This window comes from Rana temporaria, chromosome 5 (genome assembly GCF_905171775.1).
Source record: "Rana temporaria chromosome 5, aRanTem1.1, whole genome shotgun sequence".
NCBI classification, from domain to species: domain Eukaryota; kingdom Metazoa; phylum Chordata; class Amphibia; order Anura; family Ranidae; genus Rana; species Rana temporaria.
The window spans coordinates 359,562,997-359,583,832 of NC_053493.1; the positions used below are offsets into that span (position 1 = coordinate 359,562,997).

General features: G+C 45.0%; 1 protein-coding gene across 1 annotated transcript in view; it reads left to right on the forward strand.

Moving 5' to 3' along the window:
- Nucleotides 1–3,884: 3,884 nt before the first annotated feature.
- The window catches only part of TP53INP1 (tumor protein p53 inducible nuclear protein 1), a 24,388-nt gene continuing 7,436 nt past the window's right edge, over nt 3,885–20,836 (forward strand). The window contains exons 1-3 of the mRNA XM_040354697.1: nt 3,885–4,117; nt 17,633–17,881; nt 19,452–19,797. Of these exons, the coding sequence (XP_040210631.1) occupies nt 17,767–17,881; nt 19,452–19,797 (461 nt within the window). The 5' untranslated portion in view covers nt 3,885–4,117; nt 17,633–17,766. The remainder of the gene's footprint in view (nt 4,118–17,632; nt 17,882–19,451; nt 19,798–20,836) is intronic.

A 20,836-nucleotide genomic window follows, 5' to 3' on the forward strand; every position in this document is an offset into this window, starting at 1 on the left:
GGGCCCCAAAATTCCTGATGGCGGCCCTATAATAAGGCTTACCTGTAGGTAAAAAGAATATCTCCAAAACCTGCAAGGATTAGGAGATATTGACCCTGCAAGCAGCCGCTGACGACGTCGGTAGCGCATGAGCTCTGCAGGTCCGGCGTATCCTGCCAGAACGAAGGGGCTCCCATGCGCATGCACTGGAGTGTAGTCATCGTGGCTCCGGCCACTCACAGCGCGGGAGCCAGTGATCCCGGAAGAAACACAGTGGGAACATGTCTGCTCCCTCAGTGGTGACCGGGCGTGCTGCGGGAGTTTTGTTCTAAGTTATTTAATAATGTGCTAGTATGCGATGCATACTAGCACATTATGGTATTGTCTTGCAGGTTTGTTTTTTTTCAGTGGTTTACTACCGCTTTATTTGTAAATGTGAGATCTGAGGTCTTTTTGACCCCGTTCTCACATTAAAGAGGCCCTGTCATGCTTATTTCTATTACAAGGGATGTTTACATTACTTGTAATAGGAATACAGGTGGATCAAACACTAATCAAAATAAATAAGAAAAAAAAAAAAGGTAAAGCGCCCCGTCGCTCCGAGCTCGCACGCATACGCAAGTCGCACCCAAATATGTACACGGTGTTCAAACCACACATGTGAGGTATCGCCGCAATAATTAGAGCGAGAGCAATAATTCTAGCCCAAAACCTCTTCTGTAACTCTAAATCGTCACCTATGGAGATTTTAAAGTCCAAAGTTTGTCGCCATTCCACGAGAAGGCGCAATTTAAAAACAAAGACATTTTAGGCTAACTTTACTGTTGTCTTATTTTTTTATTAAAAAAAGTGTATTTTTTCCCCCAAAAAAATGCATTTGTAAGACTGCGGAGCAAATACAGTGTGACAAAGTATTACAATGATCTCCATTTTATTCTCCAGGGTCTCTGCTAAAAAATAAAAAAATAATATAATATATATATAAATAATGTTTGGGGTTCTATGTAATTTTCTAGCAAAAAAAGTATTTTAACTTGTAAACAACAGGTGTCAGAAATAGGCTTGGACCTTCGGTCATTTTTCAATCTTTGCATCTATTAAGGGCTCTTTTACACGGGCGGCCCGTTCAGGTCCTCCTGCCAGTTTTTTAGGCGGACCTGAACGGGCACTCTATGCTCCTCTATGGAGCCGCGGATGTCAGCGGTGACATGCCCGCTGACATCCGACCTGCTCCGCCAAAGTGTGATGGAGGAAAAACCTACTTTTCCATCCGTCTGGCGAAAAGACAGGGCGGTCCCTGCACAGTGTGCGGGGACCGCCCTGTCATCCGCCGGCTCAGCAGGGATCAACAGGGCGATCCCCCCTGAGCAAGCGGAGGTTCACGGGGCGGGTGTGAAAGGGGCCTAAATCTTCTGCCCTTGCTGTTTTAACTTTGGATAGTAAAACTTTTTTCCTGCCAGTAAATACCTTACACAGCCCACTTCCTGTTTCTTGTCTGGTAAAAAGCCTAGGCTTATGACATCATGCACAGCTCTCTCCCTCTCTTGTGAGAGTGTGCCAGGAAGGAGGGGGGAGGAGTCATAAGAGCTGCAGGGCTGTCGCTGTGTAAATCCAGGAAGTGGACAGGCAGCAGTTTCGGCTGCCCACAGTTAAAATGGATGCAGCCAGACTCGGTGGATGGAGATTTCTGCAGCATATCACAGTACAGTGGAACCTCGGATTGCGAGTAACATAGTTAACGAGCGTTTCGCGATACGAGCACTCTATTTAAAAAGTTCCTAACATGGTTTGTTGTCTCGCAAAACAAGCAGGATTCAGGCCAAAGCGGTGTGCAGTACCGCGTTTGGCCTGAGGTGGGGGGACGCCTGAGCAGAACAGCGCCGTTCGAAAATGCACGGAAAGGCCCGAGGTCAGCCGAGCTGTCCTCGGGCCTTTCCGAACGGCTAACCTTGGGAACGGAGTCTTTCCGAAGTTTCCTCTGGCCTTTGAGGCTCTCCGGCGCCCCCCCCCCCACCTCTGGCCGCATGCGCTACTGCATGCCATTGAAGTCAATGCAGAGCGATTTATTTTCATTTCCATTGGGGAAACTCACTTTGATAGATATGCGAGTATTTTGTATTACGAGCCTTCTCCTGGAACGGATTATACTCGTAATCCGAGGTTCCACAGTATATATAAAATAATATGCAAAGTGGTTGGAGGGAAGCTTCAGAATGGCAAAGATGTTTTTATTACAAATTATGTGAGCAGACTACTGATCCCTTTTAAGTGGTTTTAAAGGCGTCTTGCACACAAAACTGATGTTTGAACATCGGCATTTCTGGACATAATTTAAGGTCAAAGACTGCAGACATGATACAGGAGATGGTCAAAGACTGCAGACATGATACAGGAGATGGTCAGAGACTGCAGACATGATACGGGAGATGGTCAGAGACTGCAGACATGATACGGGAGATGGTCAGAGACTGCAGATATGATACAAGAAATGGTCAGAGACTGCAGACATGATACAAAAGATGGTCAGAGACTGCAGACATGATACGGGAGATGGTCAGAGACTGCAGACATGATACAAAAGATGGTCAGAGACTGCAGACATGATACGGGAGATGGTCAGAGACTGCAGACATGATACGGGAGATGGTCAGAGACTGCAGACATGATACAGGAGATGGTCAGAGATGGCAGACATGATACAGGAGATGGTGAGAGACTGCAGACATGATACAGGTGAGAGATGGCAGACGTGATAAAGGAGATGGTCAGAGACTGCAGAAATGATACAGGAGATGGTCAGAGACTGCAGAAATGATACAGGAGATGGTCAGAGACTGCAGAAATTATACAGGAGATGGTCAGAGACTGCAGAAATTATACAGGAGATGGTCAGAGACGGCAGACATGATACAGGAGATGGTCAGAGACTGCAGAAATGATACAGGAGATGGTCAGAGACTGCAGAAATGATACAGGAGATGGTCAGAGACTGCAGATATGATACAGGAGATGGTCAGAGACTGCAGACATGATACAGGAGATGGTCAGAGACTGCAGAAATGATACAGGAGATGGTCAGAGACTGCAGAAATGATACAGGAGATGGTCAGAGACTGCAGACATGATACAGGTCAGAGACTGCAGACATAATACGGGAGATGGTCAGAGATGGCAGACATGATACAGGTGATGGTCAGAGACTGCAGACATGATACAGGAGATGGTCAGAGATGGCAGACATGATACAGGAGATGGTCAGAGACTGCAGACATAATACGGGAGATGGTCAGAGACTGCAGACATAGTACAGGAGATGGTCAGAGACTGCAGACATAATACGGGAGATGGTCAGAGACTGCAGACATAGTACAGGAGATGGTCAGAGACTGCAGACATAATATGGGAGATGGTCAGAGACTGCAGACATAATACGGGAGATGGTCAGAGACTGCAGACATGATACAGGAGATGGTCAGAGACTGCAGACATAATACGGGAGATGGTCAGAGACGGCAGACATAATATGGGAGATGGTCAGAGACGGCAGACATGATACGGGAGATGATCAGAAACTGCAGACATATGATAAATTTGGAGCTTCTATAAATCACTTTCCATAGGGAAACAGATTCGTTTCTATTGAGCCACAAGTTGGTCTCCCCAGGATTCATCTCTATAGGGTCTGGTGCTGGGGAAAGGCCTCCTGTTGTCTCCTCCAATCAGTGAGCGGTGTATGTTTTCCTCCGGACGGTCGGAGAAGTAGGACCCCCGGTCCCCGGCCGGACACACAGCTCCCCGGCTCTGCCCAGACATGCCCTCCAGGCTCCTCTATGACTGACAGCCCGGACTGGGTATAAAACTGGCCCTATCAGTCACGTGCGTTAACGACAACCCGCCCCCTGCCTGCCATTGGCCGGCGGGTTTCCGCGACGTCACGACCCGATCAGCTGTTTGCAAACTGAGTTGTAGAACAACAAAAGCGTCAGTTGGGGAGGCGAGAAGAGAACCGAACGAGACGGGAGAACTTCGTCCTTTCACCCGAGACCCTCACAGCGTCCCCGCTACTGACCCCGGCCGGAACTACCTCATTACTAGAACGGAGACTACTGGAGCGGGATTGGCTGAACTCCTTCACCCAGTGAGTAGCCGCCGCAGTGTGTGAGAGGGAAGGGGGGAGGAATGTGAGGCGCGCCGCGCTCTCCCACCTGTACGGAGGGTAGAGGGGGGTTCTATGCGGCGCCAGACACTCTCCCACCACACTTCTACGGGGCGCGCGGCGCTCTCCACCTCTACAGCGGATGGAACGTTCCAACGCGAGCGGCGCGCCTCACAGCGCTGAGTTCTGGACTCTCATGTCCCCTCCGGCTACTGTGTGTGCTATGGGGGGGCCGTGTGTGTGTACGGGGGATATACTAGGGGGTGCGGGGCTCTCTCTCTGCCTATGCGGGTGACTGGCCAGCGCTGGCTTCTCAGGAGGAGCTGCCCCTTTTCTTTGTGTGACACGGATGACGTTGTTATGAGTTTGAGTTGATACTAGTAAGGTCCGCCCCCCGTGCCCACCCACATCCCTGACGCAATCTGTTGTCATTCTGTACCGGCCACGCCCACTGCCCTCCTCTCCCGGTGTGACCTCAACTTGTTAGAGGAGACAAGTTCACCCGACCCGCCCGACACACAGACAAAAAGACAGACCTACAGACACAGACACAGACAGGACTCCGATACAGGGGAGGGATGTGCACCATATGTTATTATTATCCTCAACGTCATTCTTATTTCGTTTTTTTTTTTTTGTTTTTAATATTATATAACAAATACAACATTTTATTTTGAATAATATTATTAAATACAAAGTTTTCACAGACAGTACTCGATTTTCTCTGTCACAATTACACTAATATGGCTACAATCACCTTAAATACAATTAAAATAGTCATATTTTGTTATTATATATATTTTATAATATACATGTATTATTCATATATTAACCACTTACCAACCAGGCCGATTCTGACACTTCTCTCCTAAAAATCATATTTTCTTTGCTTGAAAATTTACATAGAACCCCCAAACACACTAATATATATATATATATATAGCCACATACAACGGCGCATTATTGCCCGGGCGAAGCGTATCTAAGATACACTACGCCGCTGTAACTTACTTTTTTTTTTTGTTTGAATCCTCAACGAATTTGCGCCGTAAGTTACGGCGGCGTAGTGTATCTGTTGCGGCGTAAGGGCGCGGAATTCAAATGGAAGTGATGGGGGCGTGTTTTATGTAAATACGTTGTGACCCGTGGGGGTATCCCAGTGCGCATGCTCGAAATTAACCCGGAACAAGCCAATGCTTACGACGGTGACGTCATTCTACGCAAATTCCTATTCGCGAACGACTTACGCAAACGACTTAAAAAATTCAAAATTATATGCGGGAACGATGGCCATACTTAACATTGAGTACGCCTCAGAACAGCAGCTTTAACTATACGCCGGAAAAAGCCGAACGCAAACGACGTAAAAAAATGCGCCGGGCCGACGTACGTTAGTGGATCGCCGTAACTAGCTAATTTGCATACTCGACGCGGATTTCGACGGGAACGCCACCTAGCGGCCGCCAAAAAATTGCAGCCTAGATCCGACGGCGTACTAAGACGTACGCCTGTCGGATCGATCCCAGATGCCGTCGTATCTTGTTTTGAGGATTCAAAACAAAAATACGACGCGGGAAATTTTAAATTACGCCGGCGTATCAGTAGATACGCCGGCATAATCCTTTTGTGGATCTGCTCCATAATGTTTTTTTTAGCAGAGACCCTAGAGAATACAATGGCGGTCATTGCAACTTTTTGTCTTGCACAGTATTTGCGCAGCAATTTTTAAAAAGCGTTTAAAAAAAAAAAAGTTTCATGTTTTAAAAAAAACAAACAGTAAAGTTAGCCCAATTTTTTTGCATAATGTGAAAGATGAAGTTACGCCAAGTAAATAGATACCTAACATGTCACGCTTCAAAATTGCACGCGCTCATGGAATGGCGCCAAACTTCAGTGCTCAAAAATCCACATAGGTGACGCTTTCATTTTGTTTACTGGTTACAGAGAAGGTCTAGGGCTAGAATTATTGCTCTCGCTCTAACAGTCGCGGCAACACCTCACATGTGTGGTTTAAACACCTTTTTCATATGTGGGCAGGACTTGCGTATGCGTTTGCTTCTGCGTGCGAGCACACGGGGACAGGGGCACTTTAAAAAAAAAAATGTTATTGTTAATTTTACTTAAAAAATATTTTGACACTTTTAAAAAAATTTGATCACCTTTATTCCTATTACAAGGAATGTAAACAGCCTTTGTAATCGGAATATGACATGACAGGACCTCTTTACAGTTAGATATGGGGTCAATAAGACCTCACATCTCACCTCTAGGCTGGGAAGCCTAACCCCCCCCTCAAAAAAAAAACGATCACCGCTTCACAGCCGAAGCAGCGGCGTTTTTTTTTAATGCAGAGGCCAGGCGTGACATCATAACATCGCGCCCGGCCTCCGACGATCATAGACTCTGGCGACCATCTGGTCCGCCGGAAATCTCTATGATCAACATCCGGGGCCAGCGGATCCTGTCACCGACTCACTGATTGCATAGGTGAGTCGGTAGAAGCACCGGCGGGAGGCGGGGGACATCCCCTCTCGCCGCCCGTAAGAACGATCAAGCGGCGGAACAGCCGCCATGATCGTTCTTGTGGTGTAGGGAATCGCTGGCTGAAAATGCTGATATCTGAATGATGCCTGTAGCTGCACCCATCATTCAGATTTACCACCACAAAGCCAAGGACGTTATATAACCGCCAGCGGTCAGCAAGTGGTTAACAAATAACAGAAATATATATATATATATTACTATAATATTTTGTATATTTCATGTAGTTTTTTTTTTTTTTTTTATATTAAATGCAAAGTAAAATAGTAATTTTGTGTATTATATTCTTATTGTTAATTATTATTTGTATATTAATAGAAAATAATATAATTTTGTATGTTTCTTGTTTTTTTTTTTTTATATATATAATTTTAAAATGTAATACAAATATTTTTTTTTGTGTAATATTAAAAAGATTCTTTTGTGATTTATTATTCTTATGCTGCTAAATAAACAAAACACATTGATTTACTTTATTATTTTGAATTGTAATAATATTATCATTATCACAAATCAAGAAGAATCTTTTTATTGTGCAAAAATTGCTTATATATCAGATTAGTGAAAATATGCTAAATAAAAATAAACAAAATAACACATTAATACATATATTTATTATTTTGTATTTTAATAGTAGAGCCCCCCCTCAAAAAAAATGACATGCCAAATGTGGCATGTCAGGGGGGGTCACCTTCCATTTTTGGGGGGATCTCGGCTTCAAGTGGTTTACTGACCTCATTTGTAGACGAAGTTCATCCCTTCTAAAAGAACCCAATGATTGTTTCTTTTTATCTCTCAGCGTTGAGCAATGTTAATAAACATTTGCTGGCTTTTTTTTTTTGGGACAGCCCAGAGCAGACTACACTTGTTACATAGAATCTTGGGAATGCCAGATTAACCACTTCAGCCCTGGAAGATTTTACCCCCTTCCTGACCAGAGCACTTTTTACAATTTGGCACTGCGTCGTTTTAACTGACAATTGCGCGGTCATGCAATGCTGTACCCAAACGAAATTTGTGTCCTATTTTTTTCACAAATGGAGCTTTCTTTTGGTGATATTTGATCACCTCTGTGCTTTTTATTTTTTGCGCTATAAACAAAAAAAGAGCAACAATTTTGAAAACATTTTTTTTTTTTTTTTTACTATAATATCCTCCAAACTTATAAAAAAAAAATCTTCATCAGTTTAGGCCGATATATATTTTTCTACATATTTTTTGTAAAAAAAAAAAATCGCAGTAAGCGTGTATTGATTCGTTTTTTGCAAAAGTTAAAACTTCTACAAAATGGGAAAGATTTATGGCCTTTTTTTATTACTAGTAATGGTGGTGGTCTGCGTTTTTTTTTTTTTTGTGGTATTGCGACGGACAGATCAGACACTTTTGACACATTTTTGGGGCCATTGACATTTATACAGCGACCAGTGCTATAAAAAAAAGTACTGATTACTGTGTAAATGTCACTGGCAGGGAAAGGGGTTAACACTAGGGGGATCAAGGGGTTAAATGTGTGTTCTAACTGTAGGGGGGAATGTGACTAAATAGGGGAGGAGACATATCATTGTTCCTACTTAGTAGAAACAAACGATATGTCTCCTCTGCCCTGACAGAACAGGGATTTGTGTGTTGCTGGCAATCATGCCTGCCGGCCACGGGCATTGGGTCCCCTGCTGTGTAGCGGGTGCATGCCCTCTGGTGGCCACTAAAGGGAAGGACATACCCATACGGGATTTCGCCCAGGAGAGCCATCCTGCCGCAGTTTATCTGTGTGAGCGGGTCGGGAACCAGTTAAGATCGTGAGGGGGTTGAATCGAGATTGCGTATTTGTTTTCTTTTTTTAATGATCGTGCGGCTCTAGTAGTGTTAGTTAATTTGGTTTTACTGAGGATATATGAGATCGGGGTAAAGTGCACATACTATAGGAGTGTAATAGAAGTCCTAGGTGAATTCCTCCATAGATTATGAAGGGAGTGTACTATCACTTACATACTTGGAGGCCAAAAGAAGGTGATGGATAGAATATCTGGGTGTGTTCTTGGTGGATTTACAGGGAGCCCATGAGGACATAAACTTCATCCCATCAAACACACACTTTTTTTTTCTTCTTCTTTATGCCTATTACCTGTTACAAGGTTTTCTTCAGTAAACATCCTCACCTACCCATCATTATCCTGCCACAAGCCTGGGGGGGGGGGGGGGTCTACACAATGGCTGCTCAGATGATATGAATAGCGTGTTTATACAGATATAATATGCAGGAAAGGCCTTCAATAGGTGCACAGCTAAGATGAACAAAAACCGGACGGTGCCTACTATTCCTGCTTCATCTCATATGATTTTCTTGGTATAATCCGTAGGAAAATAGAAGTTTAGACTATATAACACCCGGCCTTTTAAATGCTGCCTCCTCACTGCATTGTATATAACTTTGTATAAATGGCAAGTTATCCTTTTTTTTTGTTTTTTCTATTTTTCTATGTGGCAAAGCCTTGCCTCCTCTTTGTTGGGTGTGTGGCTGGTGGGAGGGAAGTACCCCCCCCCCCCCCCTGTGGTGACGTGACCTGGGGCGGCTTTGCCGTCACCACATAGAAAAATGAGGCAGAAATGGTATTTAAAGTGCGGTGTATAGAGAGACAGCATTTCACCCTAAGGGCCCGTTCACACTAGAATGCAGTGCAGGAAAGCCACGTTCCAGTGAGGCCAATTTCACTGGCATTGCGATCTGCTGCGGGGGGCGGTACAAAGATAACATCTTAAACACAGGTCAAACACCGTGCGTTTGCCCGCACAAGATCCCACGCTACAAAAGCAGCATGTGATGTTGTTTGCCGTGCATTTTAAAAAGTAATGTATGCACTACTTTTGGTGTGGTACGGTATGATTTCAGCCAGTGTTCCTGTGCGGTTCACATGCAGTTCTTAGAGCCCATTCACACCTAGGCGTTTTGTCGCCTGTAGTGTGACGCCCGCTGCCGCCCCGACACGCCAGAGGGATGATGTAGAGGGATGATGGTTCACATCTCCACGCCTGCCGCCTGAAAAAAAGTCCCGGACCTTTTTTTCAGGCGTCGTTCGGCATAGGAGATGTGAACCATCTCCATAGAGGGGGTGAAGGCTGCATTAAATCGCGGCGTTTTGTCGCCGCGAATCGCGGTACAAAACGCCGCTATTTGTCGCCGCAATTCGCGGGACAAAATGCAGCGATTTAGTATGCCGAGGTGTGAATGCAGCCTAAGTGTTAATGGGCCCTTAAAATGTAAACATTTTTTTTCTTTTTTTTTTTTTTCTTTACTTGCCTGCTTTGTGCAATGCTTTTGCACAGAGCAGCCTGAATCCTCCTCTTCTGGGGTCCCCCATCAGCGCTCCTGGCCCCTTTGTCAGGTGTCCTTACAGAATGCTGCTTTCCATGGTGGCACCTGTGCGTGCTTGCTCCTGAGCCACCCTGCCTGCATCTATTGACACAGTGCCAGTGGCCTAGCTTCTCCCCTGCATCAAAACATTTGACACCAGAGGTAACCAATACGGTCTAAGGTGACACCTCAAGGCTTTAGAACCACTTTTAAGGTCATGTCATACTGCCTGCCTCCTTCCCCCATACCTCTGTTACAGCTTTTTTTTTTTTGTTTAACCACTTCCATACTGGGCACGTATACACCTTCCCGCCCAGACCAATTTTTAGCTTTCAGTGCTGTTGCAATTTAAATTACAATTGCGCGGTCATGCTACACTGTACCCAAACTACATTTTTATCATTTTGTACCCACAAATAGAGCTTTCTTTTGGTGGTATTTGATCACCTCTGCGTTTTTTATTTTCAGCAAAAAAAAAATGACCGAAAATTTACAAAAAAAATTTTTTTTTGTTCCCGTTATAAAACATTGTAAATAAGTACGTTTTCTCCTTCATTAATGGGCACTGATGGTAGTGCACTGACTGGCACTGATAAGGTGGCACTGATGGGCACCGATGAGGTGGCACTGATGTGGTGGCATTGATGATGGGCACCAATATGCGGCACAGAGGGGCGGCACGGATGGGCAGGGATAGGTGGCACTGATAGGCGGCACGGATGGGCACTGATAGGCGGCACGGATGGGCACTGATAGGCGGCACGGATGGGCACTGATAGGCGGCACGGATGGGCATAGATGGGCACTAACTAATGTGTTGTACTAATGGATGCCAATCAGTGCCAAACAATGCCTGCCAATCAGTGATGCCCATTGTGCGCACTGATTGGCATCCATTGTGGCACTGATTGGCATCCATTATGTGTCATCCCTGGTGGTCTAGGGTGGCATACCTTTGATTTAAATCCCTGGTGATCTAGTGGAATCCCTGGGGGTCCAGTGGGCATCCCTGGTCGTCCAGTGGGCATCCTCAGGGGGGGCTGTGCTGATAATCGATCAGCACAAACCCCCCCGTCAGAGGAGCAGCCGATCGGCTCTCCTCTACTCGCGTCTGACAGACGCGAGTAAGGAAAAGCCGATTACCGGCTTTTGCTGTTTACATCGTGATCAGCCGTGATTGGACACGGCTGATCACGTGGTAAAGTGTCTCCGTGAGAGACACTTTACCTAGATCGGTGTTGCGGGGTGTCAGACTGACACCCTGCAACAACGATCGCCGCGATGCGATCGGCACGCAGCGGCTCAATATCCTGAGGACGTCATAGGACGTCCAGTCAGGATTAAGCAACCACTTTGCTGCTGTCAATCTGTCATTAGCGGGCGGCAAGTGGTTAATAAATGTTTGAGGTAAAAATAGAGGGTATGCCCAGACAAATGGGCATCAAAAATATAGTGATGTTCACATTTAATAAATGTGTGGAAATCCAATAGAGAGAGAAATTGCAATAGGACTCCATAAAAGTAGTCTATAAGGAGGCGGATAAGAGAATATATTCAGACAAAGAAGGAATATAGGAAAAGAAAATGAAGAAAGGAAGTGGGAGAGAGGGATAGAACAAGAAAAGGCTTTGGTCTTGGTAGAGATTCAGAAATGAACATGGAGAGCAGCAATACGTCTGGAGTAGCGTGTGTAGACTTGGGGCCCTTTCAGATGTGCGGACCGTATGTCCGCTTTTTCATCCATCCGTTTGTGGATGAAAAAGGGACATACATTGGTCCCTATGAGATTGCGGGTGTCAGCTGTAACGTGCGCTGGTCGGCAAGCAGTTAAATCTTTCCATGTTTTTTTTTCTGTCCAAGACAAAACATGGTGACTTGGCCTTCCATTGTCCTCCCAGAATTCAAGGTGGTATTAAACCCAAAACCAAAAAAGCAATAAATTGGAGCTTATCAATCTTGATATGTGGTGACTGCATTTGTTTTTCTTCCCCCCCCCCCCCCCTCTGTTTTCACCTGGTGATCTGGTAAGTGACACTCTTCCCATCTTAGTGTGCCTACACTCCGGATAAAGGAGAAATAGAGAGACCTTTGGACAGCGGCATTTTCAGTTTGTGTTTTAAAGGAGTGTAGTACTAGTAACACTAACAAACTGAAGCCAAGCCCCAGCTCCAATAATAAACTCATTGTAAGCACCCCTGCCAGTGGTGAATTGTGTGTCTCAACCCTCTAACTGCTACATCTGCAGGGCAGCTTGTTCTGTTGAAAAAATAAGACTTGCTGACAGGATCACCAGGTGAAAATACAGGAAAGAAAACTAATGCAGCTTTTATATCTAAGAATTGGTTTAGTTTTGATATAATTGTTTGCTTTTGGGTTTAATAACAATTTTAAGAGGAGTTTCAGTCTGTACAACAATTTTTGCTGTAGCTGTTGACTTTTCTGCCTCATGCACATTGGATGTTTAGCTTTAGCATTAAAGCTTATGGCTCAAAAACGCTGAATAGCCACGTTTTTTTCAGCGTTTGTTGGCGTTTTTAAGCTGTTTTCAGAGTTTGAGCCCTCTTCACACTGACAGCGAGGCCATGTTAGCGGCAAAGCCTCACTAGTTGTAGTGGCGCTTTATGGTAATTTTAGAGGCGCTAGCGGGGCGCTTTTACCCCCCCCCACCAGGGGCCGAATAAAGTTAAAAGTGGCGCTTCAGTGGTGCTGCCCATTGATTTCAATGGGCAGGAGCGATGTATACACCGCTCCTAAAGCGCATCAAAGATGCTGCTTGCATGGCTTTTTTTTTTACGTCCTGCCAGCACAGTGTCAGTGTGAAAGCACTCTTTTTTTCACACTGGGATTGCAGATGAGGTATTTTTCTGGCACTGAAAAACGCCTCCAGTGTGAAAGGAGTCTTGGAGCTGTTTTCACAGCCGAAAAATTCCTCTCAAAAGCCACTAGTTCTGTTTTTTTTTTTTCCAGCCAGAAAACGCCCCCTGTCAAAAACTGCTGATAACTCCTATGTGTGCATGAACACATAGATAACATGATGGGGAGTTTATTTGCTGCAGAAAAAAACCTTTGAAGGTAAAAACGTCCAGTGTGCATGAGGACTTGATATAAGGACACTTGCCTGTCCAGGGATTCCACAATGTCCGCACCCCTAGAAGATCTGTCCATCGGCTTCGGTTGCAGACGCTAGCATCTTTGCCGAGGGAAACAGGAAGTGAAGACTTGCGGGGGGGGGGAGCAAAGAAGCAGAGCTTTCCCTTTTGGGTGGAGCTCTGCTTTAATATCTCATAACTAAGGCTCCTTTCACACTGGGTGGGGCAGTGTGTGCGGTGGCGGTATAGCGCCGTTATTTTTAGCTATACTGTTGGAATTGCGGCGGTATTCGGCCGCTAGCGGTGCGGTATTAACCTCTGCTAGCAGCCGAAAAAGGGTTAATACCGCCTCTGCAGAGTCGCATTGCCGGCGGTGTTACCGTGGTGCCCCATTGTTTTCAATGGGAAGGAGCGGTATACACGCCGCTCCTCTCAGCGCTCCAAAAATGATGCTGCTTTTTCTCCCACCAGCGCATCGCCTCAGTGTGAAGGCCCTCGGGCTTTCACATTGAGAATGCTGGGGCAGGAGTATTTCAGGCATTATTTATGCGCTATTTTTAGCGCTAAAACGCCTGAAATACTCCTCAGTGTGAAAAGGGCCTAAATGTCTCCCATATACCCATCACTAAATCTGTTCTGGGCTGAGATGAAGCAGTTACTATGAGAGGGGGACATTCGATCATCTTGATTTATTTTCTTACAATTATTTTTGAAGTGTTCAGAAAACCCACTTACTGTGGTTATGGCTTTTTTTCCACACCACATAAGGATCTTGGTATATTTTTATTCTGCTATTTATAAGTGGGTGTAGTCCAATTCTGAATATAGCCAAAGGTCATTTTATGTAGCAATTTTCCTAAAATAACTGTACACATCTCCTGCTGAGGTTTGTATGGCGTTCTCTTGGAAATCATTCTGACACATAACCTTGTCAGTAAATATTTGTTTTTGGATGAGGTGTCAGGATGTCTCTTTAGAGCAACCATTTTTCACAACCACCTTCCCATTGCTGTAAGGTAGGTTAGTATGATCAGCATGTGGCACATTTTGAACCACTCATGTAGACTGTGTGACTAAACTTTTCCCCACTACTGACTTACCATGAACTGTTTGGCACCTGTTTGGAGGTGGGCATCTTGGTAGAGGCTGGGCTTTTCTTCCTTATGTCAGTTTCTCATCCTAAATGACTGGTGATCTGATGACTAATTGTGTATTAGAGGGGATCAGAAAGCGTCGATCACAGAATGAATGAAGCAGAAGCAGGGAAGTTCTTGTCTATACACTGGGGTATGACTCTATAGGTAATTGGCGATTTGTTTTCTTTCCAACAACGGGAACCTCAATCATAACGTCATCAAATCTCAACTCACATTTTGTAAAACTAGCAGTCGGAGACAGCGGTACACACTATTTTTTTGTCAGGAGGAATTTAAAGTGTAAGTAAAGCCACCTATCATTTTCAGCCAAGGAAGCTGCCATCTTGGCCTATGTTTAATCTTCAACTGCCATGGTGCTGCACATGTGATCAGTTATGACACCAGCCATTGGATGGTTTGACAGTTTGGTTGAGAGCACAACCAATGTGACAGTTAGCATTCCCGGCATGCCGGAAATGTAACTGCTTTTTGAAACTGTTAAATCGATGGGTTTACTACCGCTTTAAACAAAAGGTAGATTTAGCTCCACTGTATGCACCTACAGCAGGGGTGCCCAACCTTTTGAAGGCCGAGGGCCACTCAAGCGACTTGGTAACCAGTCGTGGGCCACAATGATCAGAGTGGGCAGATGACAGGTCTGTGTCCAGTCTGCATATGCAAAGCAGACACAGCCCAATCTACTCTATGGGCCCTCCAATCTAATCAGATAGAAGGGGGCAGATCCACTTTTTTTTTGCAGATCGGATTGGAGGTAGGCGGGTATAAACGGACAAAAGTGTGTTTACATCTTCCGCTCCATAGAGGTGAATGGAGTGTCCGATTGGGTTGGACCGACCATGTGAAAGGGGCCTAAGGCTGCTCTTGCACTGATGATCTGCGGTCTATTGCGGCGCAGTGTCCCTGTGGTTTTCCCGCCGGTTAGTTGCACTTTGCCATAGACGTCTATTATATCCTGCAGGTGTGGTGCACTTTCTAAAAGGCCACTTGCTTCCTCTACCGCCGGCTTCATTCACAACACTGATGCTCTCGGCTGGCAGGTCGGCAACCTGCAATCTGGGCTTGCCAACCAGCCATCCCAGAGCAGGAGGTCGTGGGCCACATCTGAGGGCTTTGCGGGCTGCATGTGGCCCCCGGGCCACTGGTTGGGCACCCCTGACCTTAAGGGATACTAAACTGTCAGTACCCCAGATGCCGGTCCAGCGATCCCATCTCAAAATTCTTCATAATAACTTGTCATTTTTTTTATAAATTTTTTAAGCTAAAGTTTATAAAGACCTCTTCCGATTTACAGTATGCAGTCATTACCGGTACTTCCTACCTAGAAATAGTACTGCAGTCAACGGCAGTGGTGGCTGTTTTCTTTTTTGGGGGGCAAGTACCCCCATCCTCACACACTTTCAGTTAAATGTTTATTGTACATTGTGATAACTCCACATGTTCTTGCTATAGCTTCCTTTTCAGACCGCACAGGTCTGTGTAGTTGCTGTTTTTTACTTTGACCACAGTGGTGGGAATACACTCAGTGCTACCAAAGTCATTTTTGTTCGAGACCTGATGATTGTGACCAGCTATTGTCAACAAGGGTTTTTCCAAAGGCTGCTAAGGGTTCCTTGAGCTGTTGCTGATTAACCTCCTATTTGATGGGGCCTACATAGTTCCTGGGGCAAGTACCAGTTGGCAGAGTCGGCTGCATGATACAAATTATCTTTTTTGCTGTTTGTAAGAGGACCTTCTGACCACCACTGTAAGACCCCTTTCACACTGGGGCACCGGCCTGCAAAGCACTTTAAAACCGCCGCTGCTGTCTCTTCAGTGTGAAAGCCCCGAGGGCTTTCACATTGGAGCGGTGCGTTAGCAGCAGGGCTGTGGAGTCGGAGGAAATTTTGGGTACCTGGAGTCGGAGGAAATTTTGGGTACCTGGAGTCGGAGGAAATTTTGGGTACCTGGAGTCGGAGGAAATTTTGGGTACCTGGAGTCGGAGGAAATTTTGGGTACCTGGAGTCGGAGGAAATTTTGGGTACCTGGAGTCGGAGGAAATTTTGGGTACCTGGAGTCGGAGGAAATTTTGGGTACCTGGAGTCGGCAAACAATGCATCGACTCCAACTCCTACTAAATTTAGATTGTCGGAACATTTAGGAGTTGAAACATTTATCTACCGACTCCACAGCCCTGGTTAGCAGGACGGTAAAAAAGTCTTGCTAGCAGAATCTTTGGCGTGGTGAAGGAGCGGTGTGTATACCGCTCCTGCCCATTGAAATGTGAATGGGCACCATCGGCAAAGCGCCTCTGCATGGGCACTTTGCAGGTGGTTTCAACCCTTTTTCGGCCGGTAGCGAAGGTTAAAGTGGAGGTTCACCCAAAAACTTAATTTTTAACATTAGATTGAGGCTCATTTTGTCAAGGGGATCGGGTGTTTTTTTTAAAAATCGAAGCAGTTCTTACCGTTTTAGAGAGATCTTCTCCGCCGCTTCCGGGTATGGGCTGCAGGACTGGGCATTCCTATTTGATTGACAGGCTTCCGACGGTCGCATACATCGCGTCACGATTTTCCGAAAGTTGCCAAACGTCGGTGCGCAGGCGCCGTATAGAGCCGCACCGACGTTTCGTCTTCTTTCGGCTACTCGTGACGTGATGTATGCGACCGTCGGAAGCCTGTCAATCAAATAGGAACGCCCAGTCCCGAAGACCATACCCGGAAGCGGCGGAGAAGATCGCTCTCTAAAACGGTAAGTACTGCTTTGATTTTAAAAAAAACACCCGATTCCCCTTGACAAAATGAGCATCAATCTAATGTTAAAAATAGTTTTTCGGGTGAACTCCCGCTTTAAAAGTGCCCGCTAGCGGCCGAAAACCTCCGCAAATACATCCGTCAGGTTCTGACTCCTGTCCAAACACACCTAAGCTCATCCCTACTGGCCTCCAAACTAAAGGGCTTTTTTCCCATGGGCCGCCACCAGTTTTTAGCAGGGGTTCCCTGAGACCTGCAATTTATTTTCCTCCGTGTCAAAAAGTCTGAGAAAGGGTGATTGTGTCTGTTTGGAGCTCAGCATTGACTAAGGCAGACCATAGATGGTGAAAACTGGTTGCAGGAAAGAACTTTGCATGATTCCCTAGTGCCAAGACATTGTATTCTCCCGGCAGGGGAAGCTGTCCTCACCCAGAATGATCGATCAACTTGGTACATTGAGCCTGCCCATATACGGCTCAAATCTCACCTGGTTGCTGCTGAAGTTGACAAATGTTTTCATTTTATAACCAGTTGTATTTTACATGGATGATTTGTCTCGGTCCTCTAACGCATTTGATCTTACAAATTTGTCCATATGAATACCAATACTCTATTTTGTTTTTGTTTTGCAGGTTTTGTACAAAGCCAATGTGATGTTTCCTCTATTTTTAAGCTGAGACATTTTTTATGCACTTTATCACTGCCTGTGCCACCTGGCTGAATCTGAGCCATCACTGTGAGGAACGGTTAGTAAAGGAACCCAGCAATGTTCCAAAAGCTAAATAATATGTTTATGGGCGACTCCAGCAACATCTTGAGTCATGATCCGGAGCTTCAGGAAAAAGAAGAGGAGGATGAATGGATTCTGGTGGACTTCATAGGTAGGACGAGGTGGTGAAACGCTCTGTATACCTGTATCCCACGCTGCACTAGTCACATATCAAAGACAACACCCGGAACACTAACACCCCTTTTTTTCAGCAGCCATAGGGGTTGGTTTACTAAAACTAGAGTGCTAAATCTGGTGTAGTTCTCCATAAAAAACAATCAGCTGACAGTGTTTTTTTTTTTGTTTTTTTTCCAATGATTAATTGAACAATCTCAATTTAGGAGCCGATTGGCTGCCATGCACAGCTGTACCAGATTTTGCACTCTCCAGTTTTAGTTACTCAACTCCATAGTATTATGAAGTGTAAAATAGGCCTTCGACCCCTTTCACACTGAGGAGTTTTTCAGGCGGTACAGCGCTAAAAATAGCTCTGCTATACCACCTGAAAAGCTCCTTCACTGCCTACTCAATGTGAAAGCCCGAGGGCTTTCACACTGAGGCGATGCGCTAGCAGGAGAGAAAAAAATCTGTCAGCAGCATCTTTGGAGCGGTATGTATACCGCTCCTTCACTGCTCCTTCCCATTGAAAACAATGGGAAACTGCGGCAATACCGCCCGCAATGCACCTCTATAGAGTAGGCGGTAACCCTTTATCGGCCACTAGCGGGGGTTAATACCGCACCGCTAGTGGCCGAATCCCGCGGCAAATCAGACGGTATACCGCCACCGCGGCTCCCGCCCCAGTCTGAAAGGGGCCTAAGTGCCCTACCATCATGCTGTATAGGAAATGCATGCCAACTCATGTTTTCTCTCGTTAAAAACACTGCAAGTGTAGAAGGAATACCCGTTGTGTCAGAAATCCAGTAAGCTCCTAACTTTCTTTTGCACTTTGCCTCTGCTGCCTTGAAAGTTTTTTTGTACTGCAGTGTTTAACGGATAAAACTGGGGAAATGATCATATATTGCAGAGATGTGCTAAATATACAAGCCAGATACTTTATTCTTTTAAATTCAGACGTTTTGAGAAAATGAGACTAAAGGCTCATACACACAGTCACACATCCAACAAACTTTCCCTTGGATTTTTGTCTTAATTGATTTGTCCGGTCACACCCATAGCATACACACGCTCAGACTTTTCTGCAAACTTTTCTAAAAATTACCCAACATCACGTGGTTTTTCTGCTCTTTACCACCACCCTTTGGTTAACTTCTGCTATTGTTGGTTGATTTTAACATTGGTTCTGAGCATGCGTATTTGCACTTTGTCCAAAAGTTGGTTGGCTTGCTGTACACACAGTCAGACAAGGCACCATCGGACTTTTGTTGCCGAAAAGTTGGTCCGTTTGCAGACCCAACTTTTTGTCGGATGAAACCCGAAAAAGTTGGTCTGATGGAGCGTACACACGGTCACACAAATTAGAAAAGTTGATGATTTTGAAGTTGGTTGGCAAAAAGTGTGACCGTGTGTATGGGGCTTTATGTCCATGGAAGAAGGGCAGCAGTTTGTGTATTTTTTAAATATAGAACTTTATAAATAAAAAGACTACACAGTTGTCATAACATTTCATTGGCAATACTTTATTTTTATGTTTTTCACTATTGTTTTCTTGCCCTTCAAAGTGGATGCCTGCATTGAAACAGAAGAAGAAGCCTCTACATTAGAAGAATTGGTTTTCGTTGACGAACACCCCATAATGTCCTTAACATCTGGTGCCTTGAAACCGTTTGGAAATACTAGTGACTCGTACTTTGTCCATTTTGATGCATGTCCTATGGAAGAGAGCTGGTTTGTAACTCCACCTCCCTGCTTCACTGCTGGAGATTTGACCACTAATGAGGTGGAGACCAGTCCTATGGAAAACCTTCTCATTGAACACCCAAGCATGTCTGTTTATGCTTTTCACAACCTTTCTAACAAGCAGGCAGATACATGTGCTTCAGAGTTTGATACCTCGAACAGTTTAAGGTGAGTTATTTTCATTCTCCTATTTTTAGCTTCTGTGCTTTTAAAGTTAGGCTGTTGCTGATGGCCGCCTGTCCAAGGTAAATGGTGTCTATATAGTTCTAGTCAATGTCAGTCTACAGGGCATAGTTTTACAGCTGAGAGAGCCTAGTCATCTCTGCTTGACAAGAAGACCAAGTCCTTCTTGAATTCCAATCCAATGACTTTGCCCAGGCTGAAATATATCGTCAGTATGCTGCATGCAGGAAGAAGCATTTCCTCAGTCTCCCATTTCCCATTAATTATAATGCAACATTGTCATTTTGTATGCGGTTACGGGGGAGCAGCAGTAGAAGGAAACAGATCTGAGTCAGACATTGAGAACATGGGCAAGTACTGCTCAGGCAGCAGGATTTACATGAATGTGTCATCACTAAGGCTGCATTCACACCTGAGCGTTTAGTCGCCTGAAGCGCGACGCCCCAAAACGCTAGAGGGGGAAAAAATACATTATTCTCTATGGAGATGGTTCACATCTCCACTACAAAACGCCTGACGCCTGAAGCCCAAACAAGTTCTGGACTTTTTTTGTCCCTCGAATTTGGGCGTTTGGGCGTTTTACATTGGTGACCCTAGACCTGTAAAAAAAACGCAGCGTTTTGTCGCGGTAAAAACGCTGCATTTTGTCGCGGCAAATGCCGCAAAACGCTACACTCAGTTGTGAATGCAGCCTAAATGTGAGCGTATCAGTCAGATTGGACAGATGGGTGCTCTTTTGATGAGAAAATCCATATGAAAGCATAGTCCAGAATAATACTGTGATCTTTGTGAGGGGTAATAAATGATGCTTGAAAATGGCTTCACATACAGAAAATATCTTGTGCTAGATAAAATTGAATTATATGCTGCTGGGTGGAGTAACATTTTTCAAGTGGAATTGCAGTTAAATCTACCCTTATTTTGAAAAATAATCATTTAAGGGCTTTTGCGATTGCTAAATGTCTGATAAAGAAACAACTGTCTTATTCACACATTGAGCAATCCTCTTCATCAACATTTTTGT